This window comes from Dermacentor albipictus, chromosome 2, assembly GCF_038994185.2.
Source record: "Dermacentor albipictus isolate Rhodes 1998 colony chromosome 2, USDA_Dalb.pri_finalv2, whole genome shotgun sequence".
NCBI lineage: Eukaryota > Metazoa > Arthropoda > Arachnida > Ixodida > Ixodidae > Dermacentor > Dermacentor albipictus.
Window position 1 is genome coordinate 175,013,671 of NC_091822.1, and position 15,255 is coordinate 175,028,925.

At 45.5% G+C, this 15,255-nt stretch overlaps 2 protein-coding genes across 7 annotated transcripts in view; one reads left to right on the top strand and one right to left on the bottom strand.

Annotated features, from left to right (window-relative positions):
* The window catches only part of Hsepi (D-glucuronyl C5-epimerase), a 101,342-nt gene that overhangs the window by 14,922 nt on the left and 71,165 nt on the right, over positions 1–15,255 (bottom strand). For all 6 annotated transcript variants that reach the window (XM_070534452.1, XM_070534451.1, XM_070534454.1 and 3 more), the window contains 2 exons: positions 9,170–9,493; positions 2,595–2,834 (listed from right to left, as the gene is read on the bottom strand). In XM_070534452.1, the coding sequence (XP_070390553.1) occupies positions 2,595–2,834; positions 9,170–9,493 (564 nt within the window). The remainder of the gene's footprint in view (positions 1–2,594; positions 2,835–9,169; positions 9,494–15,255) is intronic.
* LOC139055617 (tigger transposable element-derived protein 6-like) lies at positions 11,797–12,708 on the top strand. Its single transcript, XM_070533154.1, has one exon. It carries the CDS (start codon positions 11,797–11,799, stop codon positions 12,706–12,708), a length of 912 nt encoding a protein of 303 aa, XP_070389255.1.

Sequence of the window (15,255 nt, forward strand, 5' to 3'; positions counted from 1 at the left end):
ATTCAGTTCAAAAGCCCTTAGCTAAAATCACTGTGCAAATCTGCCTGTGAACTGCACAGATACATAGGATGAAAAGTGCATCAATAAATACAGTAAAACCTCATTATTACATACCCACTTAGTCATTAATTTCCATTTAGATATAGTCGTAAGGAATCCTCTGCCCTGTCACCATTGAACCTAATGTATTGGCTGACTACTCAAGCAGTAGTTGCTTAATGCATGCCGAAAAGTTAGTGCGTAGTACTGTATTTACTTAGTTTTTCAGCATGTACAAGGCTGGAATCGGCAAAATGTGCCTGCACACAATAGATAGCAAAATTGCGGGGCGTGGCCCTTTCCTGAACTGCAGTCGCCACCGATAGTGACGTCAACATGTGGTAGCCATGACGTCCTTTTTACTCTTATAGATTTCTGTGCTTTCACGTCATTGTCATGGAAGGCGTGGATGATGGCCCTCCTGTATCCGACACGGCTAGTGCATTGATCGTCATGTAGTGGAAACTGGCTCGCGGCCTTGCCGAATTTGAGGATGCCATTATCGCTGCAAAGCCGCTACGGCGGCGGCAAGTGAAAATCACACACTTTCTGCTACCTCGCAAATAAAGCTTGTCTGCATTTGTGTTGGAGTGAGGAATAACACATTTAATGTCATTCATGTGCCATCGTCGGTTAATAAGTACATTGCTTAGTGCATACCTGATCCCTGATCCCCACCAACTATGTATTAACGAGGTTTTACTGTACATACAGGAAAGTTTCTGGTACCAATAAGGAAGGGTTGCGGAGGCAAGTGGTGCTTCCCATTGTTATGCCATTAATTTATGATCGATAATCTTCTGGTTATGTCACATACACTTATTTAACGGGGACTCCATGGCATGCAGTAACACAGTTTGGCTATGTGAATGTACACCCAACGAGGAAAGCTTATGAACCACGGGGTCTTGAAAAACGTTGAACTTTGGAGCAGCCTGTAACAAAGCCAGTAGAACTGCTCGTCACAATGTTGGCCGCATATACTTGTAGAGGCTGGAAATACAAATACTAAGCTGCGTTGTGAGGCTGTGGAGATAACCAGATTTTCCTCAGATCCCATGGTCCATAAAAGTTTTCAGTCAACTGTACAAATTTCTATGAAATGCGGCACACATCATTGATTGCATCTCTTCTGACATGCACTAAAGAGACTTTATTCCCCTTGACGAAGTTACAACATAATGCCCAACACTGTGACTTAAAGGGACATAAAATAACGGCACTAAACCAGCTTATACCCCTGACACACGGGCACACTAAAGTCCTTTAGGTAAGGGGACATCTACCGGAAAGGCGTTCAAGTGCACTGACACACGACAAAGGTTTATCTCCTTTACGGCAAGGTTCCTTTTCGGGAAAGGAGATTGCGCAACTACTTTACGAGCGGAAAAGGAGTTACTCTCGCACACAGCGTGCACAACTCGTCAAAAGAAGGAAACCTGCCACACGACTACAGTGTCCATAGGTATTTTTTTTTTTACCTTGAGAAAGCATTTTAATTGTTAGCAGTAATACAATTTGTCGGATAGTGAAGATTTCCTCTAGCTATACTCTCAAACGCTCGCATAACGTCGCTAGTGCCACCATGTCGAATTCCGGCAGTGTCGTCGTCGTTTGCTGCGCTCATGTAGTGTGTTCACGTCGCGAGATGGAGACTGCACAATCAGCGCCCGAAGGAAATACCCAGAAGAAACCACAGTTGTTGGAATAACATATTGAATAAAACGCGTTACGTCTGCGCGCACAAAGGAAGGGACGACAAAGACGTGAAAAAGGACGACAGAAACGTGGGCATCACCAAAATGAACAGCACGCACAGCAAAACACCGGCTGCACATAGTTGCTGGGCCAAGTTAAATGGCTGCTAACAACGCAAGAACACGAATAAAATAAACGACTATAAGCATTATTAGCCATCAACAATGAAAAAAATATATTTTTAGGTTTTACAGTAGCTAAGCGTAATTAAATACGCAGCTTTTTAAGCATGTTTTCTCTCTTGTGGCTTTAACAGCCAGCGTTATTTTTCTTGCGGCGTTCATCTGAGGAACTATGTAAAGAAGTTCAGTGCGGTGCCGTGTGTCATCGGCGCAACTCCTTTCTGCAAAGGGTCCTTCAGAGTAGCAAAAGGGGTTTACTGGAAAGGACTTTAGTTTTGCCCGTGTGTCAGGGGTATTAGACTGGTGGAAGAATAATTTCCTTGATGTATTCTTAGGCTCATTTAGAAGGCAATGTATTCCTTTTTCTGTAAATAAACAATTGTGCGACATGAAAACATACCATCAAAATCCATGACCATGAAAAGCTGGTGCAAGAAGTTGAAAGGGGCATAGCCCTTTGTTTTTGTGCAGTTTATGGCTTATTAAATCTTTGCATATGGTAAGAGAAACCTTTTTAGTACTACTTCGAAAATGTATAGATTCAGGTTAACCTTATAACCTTCTTTAGAGGTGCTTTAATATTAATCCACTGCTGTAAAACAAAATGTAGAAGTAACAGCCTGCTTCTGCTCACGCTCTTGCAGCTCAATAAAAACTAGAAAATGGAACTCTTACCACTGGTCCGAAACTCGAAGACATGCCCCTCAGTTTCGTCGTCACGGAGCCTCGAGTAGCTTGCCTTGAGCCTAGAGGAGGCAACCCAGGAGCCGTGCTGGCTGCGCACGCCATTCTCGAGAAGAGCCACAGATGGTGGTGGCTCCGTCAAGTTCTTGCTGAAGTGGCTCAACCCAAACTGTGCAATCTGTACAGGGTAGAAATGGCCCTTGGGGTCCCATTGCGTTGAGATGGGTACACCTGCGCAGAATGCAAGGGACTCATCAAAAACTGCATCACTCGTGTTGTGCAACAACCTTCCTCTATGGCACCAATGGGAAATAAGATTATAATTTAATAAAGCGAAGCCTTCTTTGCCCTCTTCCTTCAACTTTCCCACTGCTGCTGCTGCTGCTGCTGTCAGGCACACTATGGTGTCAGGGGGTCACAGCGTGTGCATACATGACAGGAGCCAGTCAGAGAGGAAAGGTGACGCTAGAAACTCGTTTCCCCCCCCCCCTCATGTCAAATGTGCACAATGCCTTCTGGAACTCCCTGACCGTCTCCACATTAAAATTATGGAGTTTTACGTGCCAAAACCACTTTCTGATTATGAGGCACGCCGTAGAGGACTCCAGAAATTTTGACCACCTGGGGTTCTTTAACGTGCACCTAAATCTAAGCACAGGGATGCTTTCGCATTTCACCCCCATAGAAATGCGGCCGCCGTGGCTGGGATTCGATCCCGCGACCTCGTGCTCAGCAGCCTAACGCCATAGCCACTGAGCAACCATGGCGGGTTGACTCCACATTAGGCTCTTGACAGCTGTAATTATCCCCGACTCCCTTCAGAATCATTGCAGCTTCCCTTTCTACTAAGGTGCGAGTCCAGAGGGGAAGGGGACGTAGATAGAACTGTAGGGAAGAGGGAGGAGAAGAGGCAGCTCTCATACCAGGGAGAGGGGGTGGGGGGTGGGGAGGTGACCCGAGAAGGCAAGCAAGCTCTACTACTACATGACTGCAGTTGCAGGGAGACTAGACACGCTTAAGTTAAGGTACGGTACAGTACGTTTATGCTATGTCTGAAAAATAAACACCATGCAAATATGTCAAGCGGACAAACTACACAGGGTGTGCAGAAGCAGAGCCGCATTAATTAAAGCGCACCGCAGGGTCCAGATCACACTACGGAAGCAGTCAATCGTCAAATCAATACTTCTGTGCACGCCGCATTAGCTTTGTGGCTATGGCATTGCTGGAGGCCATGGATTTGATCCCAGCACCGGCAGCCGCATTTCGACGGGGGCGAAATAGAAAACACACGTGCACTTGGATTTTGGGACACGTTAAAGAACATCACGGTGTCAAAATTAATCTGGAGTCTGCCACTACAGCGTGCCTCATAATCCGACTGTGGTTTTGGCACGCATGGCTCCATAATCCAATTCAAGTTTAATACTTCTGCCACAATTCGATGTGCCATGTGAGGCAATGAATATGCTCATCCCTCTCAGATGAAATATGGCGCAGAACAACGCCTTAAGCAAACACCTCTCCCTGTGTGTTCTGTGTACTATGCAGCTAAACAGCAGTGGTGCCCGCAAGGTAACGTTTAACATCAACTCACCATTCTTGTGTTAGACTAAACGTTAAAGAAATTAAGCTTTAGCCATCAACATCACCACTAATTATCGTCAATCAAAGCATCCAGCACGGAACGCTTCGCTTACATCGATTCCCACAGTGCATGGGAGCTGCATAATTTTTGTTACGTACTACTCATTTCTTTGGAAATACTGTAAGCCTTTTTCAGGATCTTATAGGCAGTGGACCACAGGGTAAACACTGGAAAATAGATTGTTACAATGAGCAAATGAACACACCATTACATAACCTGTCATGATGGGTATAATTTACTATACATAATCTTTGATGATCATACAAGACCAATTAAATTGCTGGTATCCTGAGTTGCAGGGAAATATCATTAAAATACTAGAGTATCAATAAACATTGATACATTATATAAACATTATTATTCATAAGATGTCTCTAACTTATCTTCAAAAGCACCAACACTGTCAGCATTAACAAGTGAACTAGATAAGTTGTTTGATGGCTCCACAGATGCAGGAAAGAAATGATAACCCTTCCCCTACCGGGAACAGGGGTGCAAGTAAAGCTCAGGATGCACGGCTCTTTGTTGTCGTAATGCCTTGGCTTCGCGCTCCCTCACGGCAAGGTCGGCACGTCCACGATAAGCCTTTTCTCCAGCGACTTCCTGGCAGCATTCATGACACGCTGCCTTTTCTTCAGCTGAGCGCATGATGTGTGGCCCGCTCACACTGACATTTTTTTCAACACAGCCTGCACAAACCAAACGCGGCCTCCCCATCTGACTGCCGGGCCTGAACTGGTGAGAAACGGCGGGTGCGAGGCAAGCGAATATGCGATCATACCCTTTACTTTCTCTGGAGGAAGGGGACAACTGTGATTGGCTCTCACCTTGTGCTGCATCTGCTTCTTCATGCATATAAAAACCCGCTTTAAAGGACGTGTATGGTGAACCGACAATGGCTGAATTGGTGAGCGTGGTGGTCTTGCAACCCGGAGGTAGGTAGTTCGAATCCACAGCCCGATAAGCAATTTTATTTCCGCGTGGCTTGAGTTTTTCCGTACGGCAACAGCGACGCCAACACGAGTGAGGCAATACAAGCTTTGCTTGAAAAAGAACTTGAACATGTTGCAATGTGAAATGAATGACTTATTGTACTTACTATGACTGGCTCTAGATGAACCAATAATGTGTGAAAGGTGGAGAGTTTATCAGAAGCTTTATCTACAGCCTTCCGCTCTATGTAGGGAAGGTGGACATGGGAGGGAAGGGAAGGAGTCGATTGACTGATTTGCGAAGTTTTAGCACCTCAAGGCAACACTGGGGCTATGAGAGGTGTTGTAGTGGAGGGAGGGCTCTGGATTAATTTTGACCAGCTGGGATACCTTACCTTACATGCACCTAAGTACCCGAGCGTCTTTGCATTTCGGCCTCATCAAAATATGGCCACAGTGGCTGGAAATCAAGCCAACAACTTCCTGCTCAGCAGTAGAATGCCATTGCTGCTAAGCCACTATGACCCGTAAAAGAGAGAGAGAGATAGAGAGAATGCAGATGACAATGACAACGTGTCAAAGTACAGTTATGCTCACAATGTCCATACACCCAAAAGATTGTGGGAGAGAGAAAAAGTTCAATAATAACAGCAGAGAGGTTGACCTAAGGTACAGCCTACTGAAAAAGAAAAGTCCAGTGTCAGCTGTTATAGGAAATGGGCGGCTGGCCTTTACTTTTTCTGCGATAATGTGTGCTTTGCCCTAGCCAGCTACTCTACACCAGGGAAAATGGAAGACAGAAATAAGATGAGTGATGATCAGGGTGGAAGGAAAAGATGAAGCACTAGCACATGACAACATGTGGGAGCCTTGTAAGCACTGTTGAAGCTGATGGTTCAGGCAATAGAGCCATAGGGGCCGCCGAACCACAAGGACTTTCGGCCACCTAGAGCGGCCTGAAGGCTCTCCAGCTTCCTCTTCCCGTCCCCCACCTCTCACCTGACCCAGTTTTTGATGTCAATAAAGTTGTTTCCTTCTGCTCCACCTTCTTGAAGCTACTTTCGGCTGAAAGTGTCACAAATGTTTTTGTTGTGTGCAATGCAATTTGAGCATCATTCCATGTGCCTAGAATCTTCTGCTCCAAAAGACGCTGGTCGTCCAAATGAGAAAATTTGGCACTGAGTGTCTTGTCTGCCATTCAGTACCATAATAATCAGGACAGTCACAGAAAATGCACGAGATTGATTCTGGAATCCTGCATGCACAATTGTTTGGATCGCCTCTTTTCATGGCGTATCTTTTTAAACGGACAGTAAAGGCAAATATTAAGTCAAGCTAAAGTAATAGATTAGTCCTCTATAATCTCTAAGGGGTCAATGTTACAATGAACAGAGCCTTATAATCCAGAAATTAAGGTAAATGGAGTACATGATAAGAGACACCCCCGGAACATTCAAGTACTTGCCCAATGACGAAAGCACTGCTCAGTTAAATTGTGTCACTAGTACTGAACCACTCGTTGCAAAAAACATCCTTGTACTATATTATAAGACTGAATAAAATGCTACTTGTCCTGTTCTATTTCGTTTTTAGAAAAAAGAACTCATTGAAATTACTCTTGGCAGTGACGCGGGCGGTCTAAAGGTTTCGTTTTCGCTCGACTCCACGCTGCCCACGCTTTGGCATTTCAGTAGTTTCGTTATCGCGTAGTTCTGCGCTGGTGTTGCTGGCTTTCGAAACTCACACAAACTGCAAGTAGCAGGGAATTCAACTTCTATGTGATGTTATGGGATGCCCGAACAGTCTGCACCACTTGACCAAAAAGCAGCTGCAGCGGTGAATCCACCACTCTGTCTTGTATTTCATCTGTCTTGCCTCAGTACCACCGCCTGTCGCGAGCCGTTTTACTCACCGACAGCAGCAAAGGGTGGTGATGGTGTATGCACACCACTCCCCCGGTTGGGTGGTGGGAGATTTTAATTATGAAAGAGTTATTCGGACCCTTCAGATGCAATTTTCTTGTACACTAAGTCTTTTCTTGGCATGAAACAAACGTTGTGAGGTTCCTGGAATGGTATTTAACTAGTCCATGTTGACTTAGTGTCGCTTTAATGTACGGTCCAGTAAATATTACAACGAACCATGCCCAGACTGTAATAGGCTGATCTGATCCATTGCCAAGGTTGTCTTTTCATGCTAGGTGTATAGTTAGTTTAGGATCCCACTTTAAACAAATTGATGTCATGTAAGTTTGCCACATACCAAATGCTAGAAATCACGACTAGTGTTTACAGTGTCTTATGCTACAGTGCTTCTGCATGTAAGTTCACTAAATTTTACAGAAGCCACATATACAGTGTGGTCCGCTGTTAAGAACACTTACCTAGAAAGCATTCTGCAACTGATTGCACCCAGCTTAGATCTCTTTCTCTCCCTCTCCCCCCTCTCTATCTCTCTCTCTCTCTCTCACACACACACACACACACAAACACAAACACATAACGCACCCCTTTCTGGCAGAGTTGAGGTAACACTATCATTATACTGCCATTTTTTCTATTACTTAAGTACTCCTAAGAATGGACCACATTCTACATGAATAATGATTGATGCAGCAATTACTGCTGTGCTTATGTACTATATATAAGCAACTGATGCATCCACATTCATACACAACATTGGGGATACCATCACTGCGTGCTTCTGTCTGCGGCAAAATGTAGAGTAACCCCTACAGAGCCTTCCACAAATGTAAGTGTATTTGGCAGAAAAGATAAGTTGATGTGTCATTTCATATGAAACCAGTTAAAGAAATGGGTGGAATTAAAAAAAAGAAGAAGCAAGAAATCAACACTGGAGACAAGCGCAAAGTGGTGTGCAAGGCCACACTAATACCTGTTATTTTGTGCTCGTTTTTAGCACCCAAATATGCGCCTACTCACACAACAATGCACTTCGCTAGACAGTGGACATTACATTTGCATAATATACTTTTCAACTAATTTAGATGCACCTGCAACATCTGTCATTTCGACAACATGACCCCAAGCTGACAAGTGGTGCCTTGGAAGAGCCCCACAAGGTGTAGTTGTATGCAAGGGGGGTGGGAAGGGCATAACAAGAAATGAAATGTCAAGAAAGCAGTGACGGAAGTGGCACTTGGTTCTTTGGAGCAACTTTTGGAGCAGGAAAAATCGCAGTTTGGAACAGAAATGTATGCTTTTGGAGCAGAAAGATTTTTTTTTTTTAGCAAGAAAAGAATGCTTTGGAGCAGCAACTTACTGCTCTGGTGCAACGAAGCACTGTACAAGTTAGTACTTTATGAAACATTGCACTCAATATCTGGTATTATACTAAGATGCAATTTTACTAATTTTACCTCCGTGTACCGTTTTCGGTTGTTTCTTTCCTATGATGGGGCTCCTTAGTCGAAATAAAATACGTCTTACACATTTGTCAATATACTGCTAAGTGACCACGAGAAAGGCGCGTCGAGCTACTGTGCCATCATAATTGTGTGTCATCATAATTACATAACATAATTATAATTTCGATAGCATTTCTATGGGCACTCCAGGTGAATTCCCGCGGTTGTCATTGGCGTCAACGTTGTCGTGAGGTTCTGTATAATGCCCAAACGAGATAAGATGGCGGCCGCGTGCCATATATGCGGTATCTGTGACGGAAAGTGTGTGAGGGTTAGTCGCGAAGGATGGTGGCTTGATGCACGACACCTTCTCGCGCACGCAAAATATTCCCGATTCGGAACAGGTGCGTGTTGGCACAGGCCTGGCACAACACCTGTGATAAACACCAATTTGGCGCAGCATGTAGCAGGATTTCCTTCGTCCCATTGGCGCAGCACTTCCGTCACTGAGAAAGAAGCCACAAATTAACCTGAGCAACTAAATACACACTTTACACTTGCACAGTGCAGCCTGAGCATGTCGATAACGCAAACATGAAAAACAACGTAACAGGCTTGCCTTCCATTCCACTGATGCATTTTACCCGGTCACGGACAGCCACATTGTAGTTCTCGAACCAGAGGAAAGGCCCAGCCGTGTGGTACGGGGCGGTCGGTGCCATAACCTTGGAGTAGCTGTGTTGCCAGTCAAGCACCTCCTTGCCGTCCCGATAGGCAATCTTGCCATACACTTCAAAGTACTTGCGCACGAAGCTGAATGGCACATACACTTCTGGTCCTTCCTTCCGACAGGGTACAGCATAGTCGTCATTTATGACACACTTGATTTCGTGTGCTAGGTGTGCCTTACCCCTGGCTCCCAAGCTGATGCCTCCGCTCGTGTCTGCCTGCACAAAACAAAGGCAACAGCATGTGTACAGGACTAGAAGCTCCTGCTACGTGGCTGCTCAAAGTGATCATCTGGCAATACCATAAACAATCCATGATTTACAGTGAATGGTGGTCTCCTATGCGTGCAAGTATGTATTTTTTTCTCACACTGGCGGACCACCAAAAATTTTCTAGAAGGCTATGTTTTAATATAGGGATAAGATGATACCTTAGAACCTCTCTGTCACATCATGACACAGAGTGTTGGCATATTCAAGTTCTCTAACCTTTATAGGCTCTTTCTGAGGGTTTGTATGAAAATTCCCTGGCAGTCTGTAACATTGAATATTCAGGTGCGAGGAGAGAAAGTGTGGGTTATAGCTTGCCAATGACTATGCCAGCCCATAATCTTGAACAACCTGTAAGTTGTAAATCAAGTGGGATGCACTATCAGATTTTACTGAATCAGGTCTTTCATGATACAGCTAAACCTTCATTAACTCCAACTCTGATATCGCAAAATATTGGTTAAGTAGATCTTTTTTATCTTTCTTTTTCCCTTTCGTGGCATCAGCCGACTTGTATTTCACCTGTTATCTCGAAAAGCTAATTGCGCTGGGCCCTGGAAATCTCCACTTTGAAACTACCAGGAAGAAAGCAGCGGGGTAACATTGGCAGCCTCGCTTGCGCTCCCGTTTTACCCAGCAGCAGCTCGCTAGCTGCACCAGACCATGTTGACCAGACGCGCACCAGGCCACGGTCCCCTTGGTTATCTTCCCCCTTGATATATTTCAATGTTTTTCTTTTCTTTCTTTTTTAATCTTGAAGTATCAGCTCACCTGGCTATTGGAACATTTTTCACGTACCCTTTATATATTTACCACTGCTCACATGCATTTGCTCGGCAGCTTGCTCCCACTTTGACAGCACTATGCTAGGAGTCGTTCAGATTTTTTTCCCCTCTCATTTAAGACGCTGCCAGTGGATCAGCGGTCACAGGGTATTAATCGTGACCTCGGGCAAGATGATCAGCATTTTTGGGCAGGCGCGATCTGCCCACCACATGCTGCGCCCGAAAGAAGCCAGCACACAAGCTCACAGTGTCTCAGCAATATCACAGTTTGATAAAAACACTTGCTCCATGCTTGCACGATGGTGAGGAGTAAATGCTATGTCATAGTGGGCGTCCGCTAAAGGCGTGACAATTGTGTTCTTCCGTAGTTTCCGTTTTCGAAGTTAACTTCTCCGGAATTCGTTACTATGCAGAAAGTATCAGCGTTAGCCTTTTCTGGATGCCCTAAAACGGTTATGCCCGAATGACTAGCTTCAAATATACATATTACTATGGTAATATGTATAACGCCAAGCATGCTGTCTTGGCACAGTGCCATTAACGCCGGTGCCCATATATGCCGACGTTTCCGGTGCCGATGCACTCAAAAGTAACCGAATGTATTACTAACGGTATTTTGGAAAGTCTTCATATGGTCAATGGGCGGCTTCTATTTTCGTGATATCGCTTATGTCGGAACTCAGCTCATTTCGAAATTGCTTCTGGTTTTTAAAGCTTCGAGTTAACGGGGGTTTACTGTATTTCAAACACCAGGTCATTATCTGACGATTGCACAGGTTCATTTGAAAACTCCACTTCCTTCTGTGATACAACAAGCTTCATCATAACCACTGTTGTTACCAATTTCCTTGATTAAAAGCAACTGGGGTGAGAATTCCATTTTTCCCTTCAATTTTTCATAACTAACAAATCCCTCAAAAATTGCAGCTTCTCCCTGATGGTAGGCACCCCGTGACATCACCAGTAGCTCATTGCCTTATGAACGCTTAACATACACTTGTATATTGAGCTGCTTTGGTCAGTCTAGGCCACGGTGGTCTAGGCTGAAATGCTTAAAGGGCCCCTCACCAGGTCTGGCCATTTTGAGCTGACAAGAGCCGAGCATACAATGCGCACTAACGATCGTGTTTGCAAAAAATTACATTGCTACAGTCCAGCCCACTTATAACAGCCACAGATATAACGAATGCTCGCTTAGTACGAACGAGGGCGGTGCTACCGTCAAAATATATATTGGGGCAATGGCACAGTGTCTCACATGGAACGAACTGTTGTGGCCTCAACACTCGGTTAGAGCGAACGCGAAGCTGTCGGGCCCCTGTAGTTGACCGAGCCGGCGGTGTTTGGTGCGGTTTCGCTGGACTGCGAACCATGGGCAGGCGAATTTCGCGCACTTTGTGTTCCCCTGACACGATGATCCACAGGACGTTTACAATGCTGACGAGACTGCGTTGTTTTATCAGATGTTGCCATCTAAAACGCATGCCTTGAAAGGCGGCAAGTGCGCAGGAAGGAAGAACAGCAAGTTGCGCATAACCGTTCTTCTGTGTGTCAATATGGACGGCAGTGACCGGCGCCTGCCTTTTGTCATTGGCAAGTCACGTAAGCCACGATGTTTTGGAAGCTACGTGCCCGTACGCTACAGGAACAATACAAAAGCCTGGATGAGTCGTGACTTATTTGCCGAGTGGCTTGTCGAGTTCGACCGCGACATGGCACAAAAAAACAGGAAGGTCCTGCTCGTGCTGGATAACTGTGCGGCGCACAATGTGCAGCCTTCCTTGAGTGTGGTGACAGTGCTCTTCTTGCTTCCCAATGCAACCTGCAAAATTCAGTCGCTGGATATGGGCATCATTCATGCGTTCAAGGTGTGCTACCGGCGGCGCGTCATCCAATGCTTGTTGATCGCGATTGATGCTGCCATGCCAGTTCGCATCAGCTTGCTTGCCGCCGTGGACATGTTGAAAGCGGCGTGGATGGAACTCACCGCGGAGTGCATAGAAAATTGCTTCCACAAGGCGAGTTTTATGGGCCCAGGCACCGAGGACGCCATAGATCACCCACCGGAAGGCCGGTCGCACGAGGACTTGTGGCAACGCGTCGTTGACACGCAGCTAGCCGGACCTGACGTTGCCTGGGACGATTTCGTTTCTGCTGATGACGGCGGCGACATTGCACAGCCATGCACTGATGAAGCTATTGTGCATGAAGTGCGAGCCCTTCCTGACTGCTCAGAGACCGACGAGGACGATGACGAGGATGCTGCTCTACCGCCGGTTGCTGTGAACGCTTCAACTGCGATCGGTTACATCGCGTCGCTTAAGGAACTCGTGTGCAGCAGAGGCCTTGGCGATGAACATACTACCACGCTGTAAAAATTAGAAACGGCAGTGATGCGATCAGCTTTGAAGAAGCAGACATGCATCACGGACTTTTTTCAAAAATAAAGTGAACTTTCGTCTCGCTTGCTCTTTTTTCCCGTATTATAGGTGGTCCACTTAGTACGAACTTTGGATACAACGAACAAATGCCACGTGACGATCAAGTTCGTTATATGTGGGCTGGACTGTACTTGCCATGGCAAGGTCTGAAATTTCAATCTGAGCGCCGTTTTCTCTTCACTTCGTTGCTGCTGCACGCCAAGCCTGACGGTGACGTACTCGTGTCCCTCGTGTACTCAGGTCCTCAGTGTGACGTCGCTCATGGTGACACGTGACTTTGAGAATTATTCAAGGCACCATCTGTTATTTGTGTGATCTGTTGCTTGAATTAATGAATTGAAGTAAAAATAATAAAACACACAAAGAAATAATAAAACACACAAACGGAATGTCTGTGAGTTTTTTGTTTCACGTCCCACCGAAGCAAGAGAGATGTACTTCCCTTTCGTCTGCTTTTTCGCATGGTCGTGCGCAGCTGCCGAAACTATGCCATTTTCTACTATGTTCCAGCACATAATCATGCTCTGCGATCTGCTTGTTCTGCCTCAGTATTCGTGTAGCATTGAACTATACCGCTAGTCATGTGTCCTTGTGTACAGCGTGTAAAATTGTGCGCTGCACGAAACCAGACAACCACAACAGCTCGTTTGCAGCACCGAAAAAGAAGAGGGGAAAAAAAATACGTGAAGGCGGGGCATGTGACGTATGTGCCACGCTATCCTCGAGGTCCGGTATGGGAGAACGCAGGAGGAATTTTGCTTGTGGAGGCTAGACGGGGCAAGTGAAGAGTGTGTCTCGCTATGCAGTGGAGCTTTCCTCATGAAATCATGGGTTCGCGGCACTGAAATATTTCTATCTCGGCTATCAATGAGCCGATTTGAATAATTTTTGCGGCAAAACACTCCTTAGAGGACACGTAACAACTTTCAGTGTATACCCAAAATTTGCTATGGCGCCTGGTGAGGGGCTCTTTTCACTGAGAATGCTTTTTGTAGGCTTAAACTCACTCGCCAATTTCATTAAGGAATGCAACTGCTGCAAACGTCGGACGTTTGCAATTGTACTATAAATATGAATGAGTCAAGAAAGGAACAAAACATGTGCCCACTACAGCGGTATATACGAGGGCGAATCGGAAAGTCTTTGCCCTGTAAAGGCGTTTATTAGTCCCCACCGTTCGGGACCAACCATTAGAGAAGGGCACAAACTCCTGCACGAGCAGGGTTTTCCAAGCAAGAGTGCTGAAGAGAACGACCCACTAGAAAGTGCTGGAGGGGACAACCCACTATAGGCGACATTCAAATGGTCAGCTGGCACAGTGATCAGCTCAGCTGTCAGCGCCACCGTGACAGTTCCGCGAAACACCGAGGCGGCCACCGCTACGGAGGCATGCTTTTGCGGCGCTCATTTGAAACGTGCTAGTCATTCTAAATTGCGGTTTTAACAATCGAAGACATCGAGACCCATTTTGGACCACCGATGCTTTAGATAGGATGTCAAATTTACGACTAAAACTATGTATATTGTGCCAAAGAAATAAACAGCACGGACATGACAGCAAAGTGCTTAAATTAAATTAAATTATGGGGTTTTACGTGCCAGAACCATGATCTGATTATGAGGCACACCGTAGTGGGGGACTCAGGAATAATTTGGACCACCTGGGGTTCTTTAACACACACCTAAATCTAAGTACACGGGTATTTTCGCATTTTGCCAACATCGAAATGCAGCCATGGTGGTCAGGATTTGATCCTGTGACCTTGTGCTTAACAACCCGACACCACAGTTACTAAACAACGACTGCAGGTCGTGAAGTGTTTGTCACAACAAAGCAAGCATGTTCACAACGTCGAACTCAAAGGAAGCTAACAAATCATTATTTTATGCCCCTAAGGCGAGCAAATACGGCCGTAGATGTTTTTCAACTGTCATTTGTGGCTTCATTACTTGGAGCATGCCCTGCACCTCACAATTGTAGAAGTTCTTGTGAATTGGCAGGTAAGTGCTTTTTTCTCCGTTGACAAAGTGCCTCGAGCATATCCTAGTATTGTCATTTGGGCTCCAATGTGAGAGGTCATCACCATTTTAACATAATAGAGAGCAATAAGCTGAGACTAAACAACGCAATGACTGAACAGATGTACGCTAGCGTGTGTGAGAGAAATGGTAATTTGCGAATACTCAATGTGTGCTGCGGTGCACTGCAACCTTAGTTCAGTTGCTTTAAGTGCAAGGAAACACCGGCATGGATAAGCCCAGTTCCAGCAGTCACACCTTGATCTTGGCTATCTAAACTATCTAAACCAATTTACAACAGTGGGAATCAGTTCACGCATTTTTATGCAGTTGTCACTTTACTGTGCGTATTTACGGATGCTGCCTGCTGGTACTTTTCTTTTCGTTTTACATTTATGCCTTAGTTCATTTAACAGAAATTTGCAAGAGCAACATGAACTGCAACGATCCACTCCAGCCACC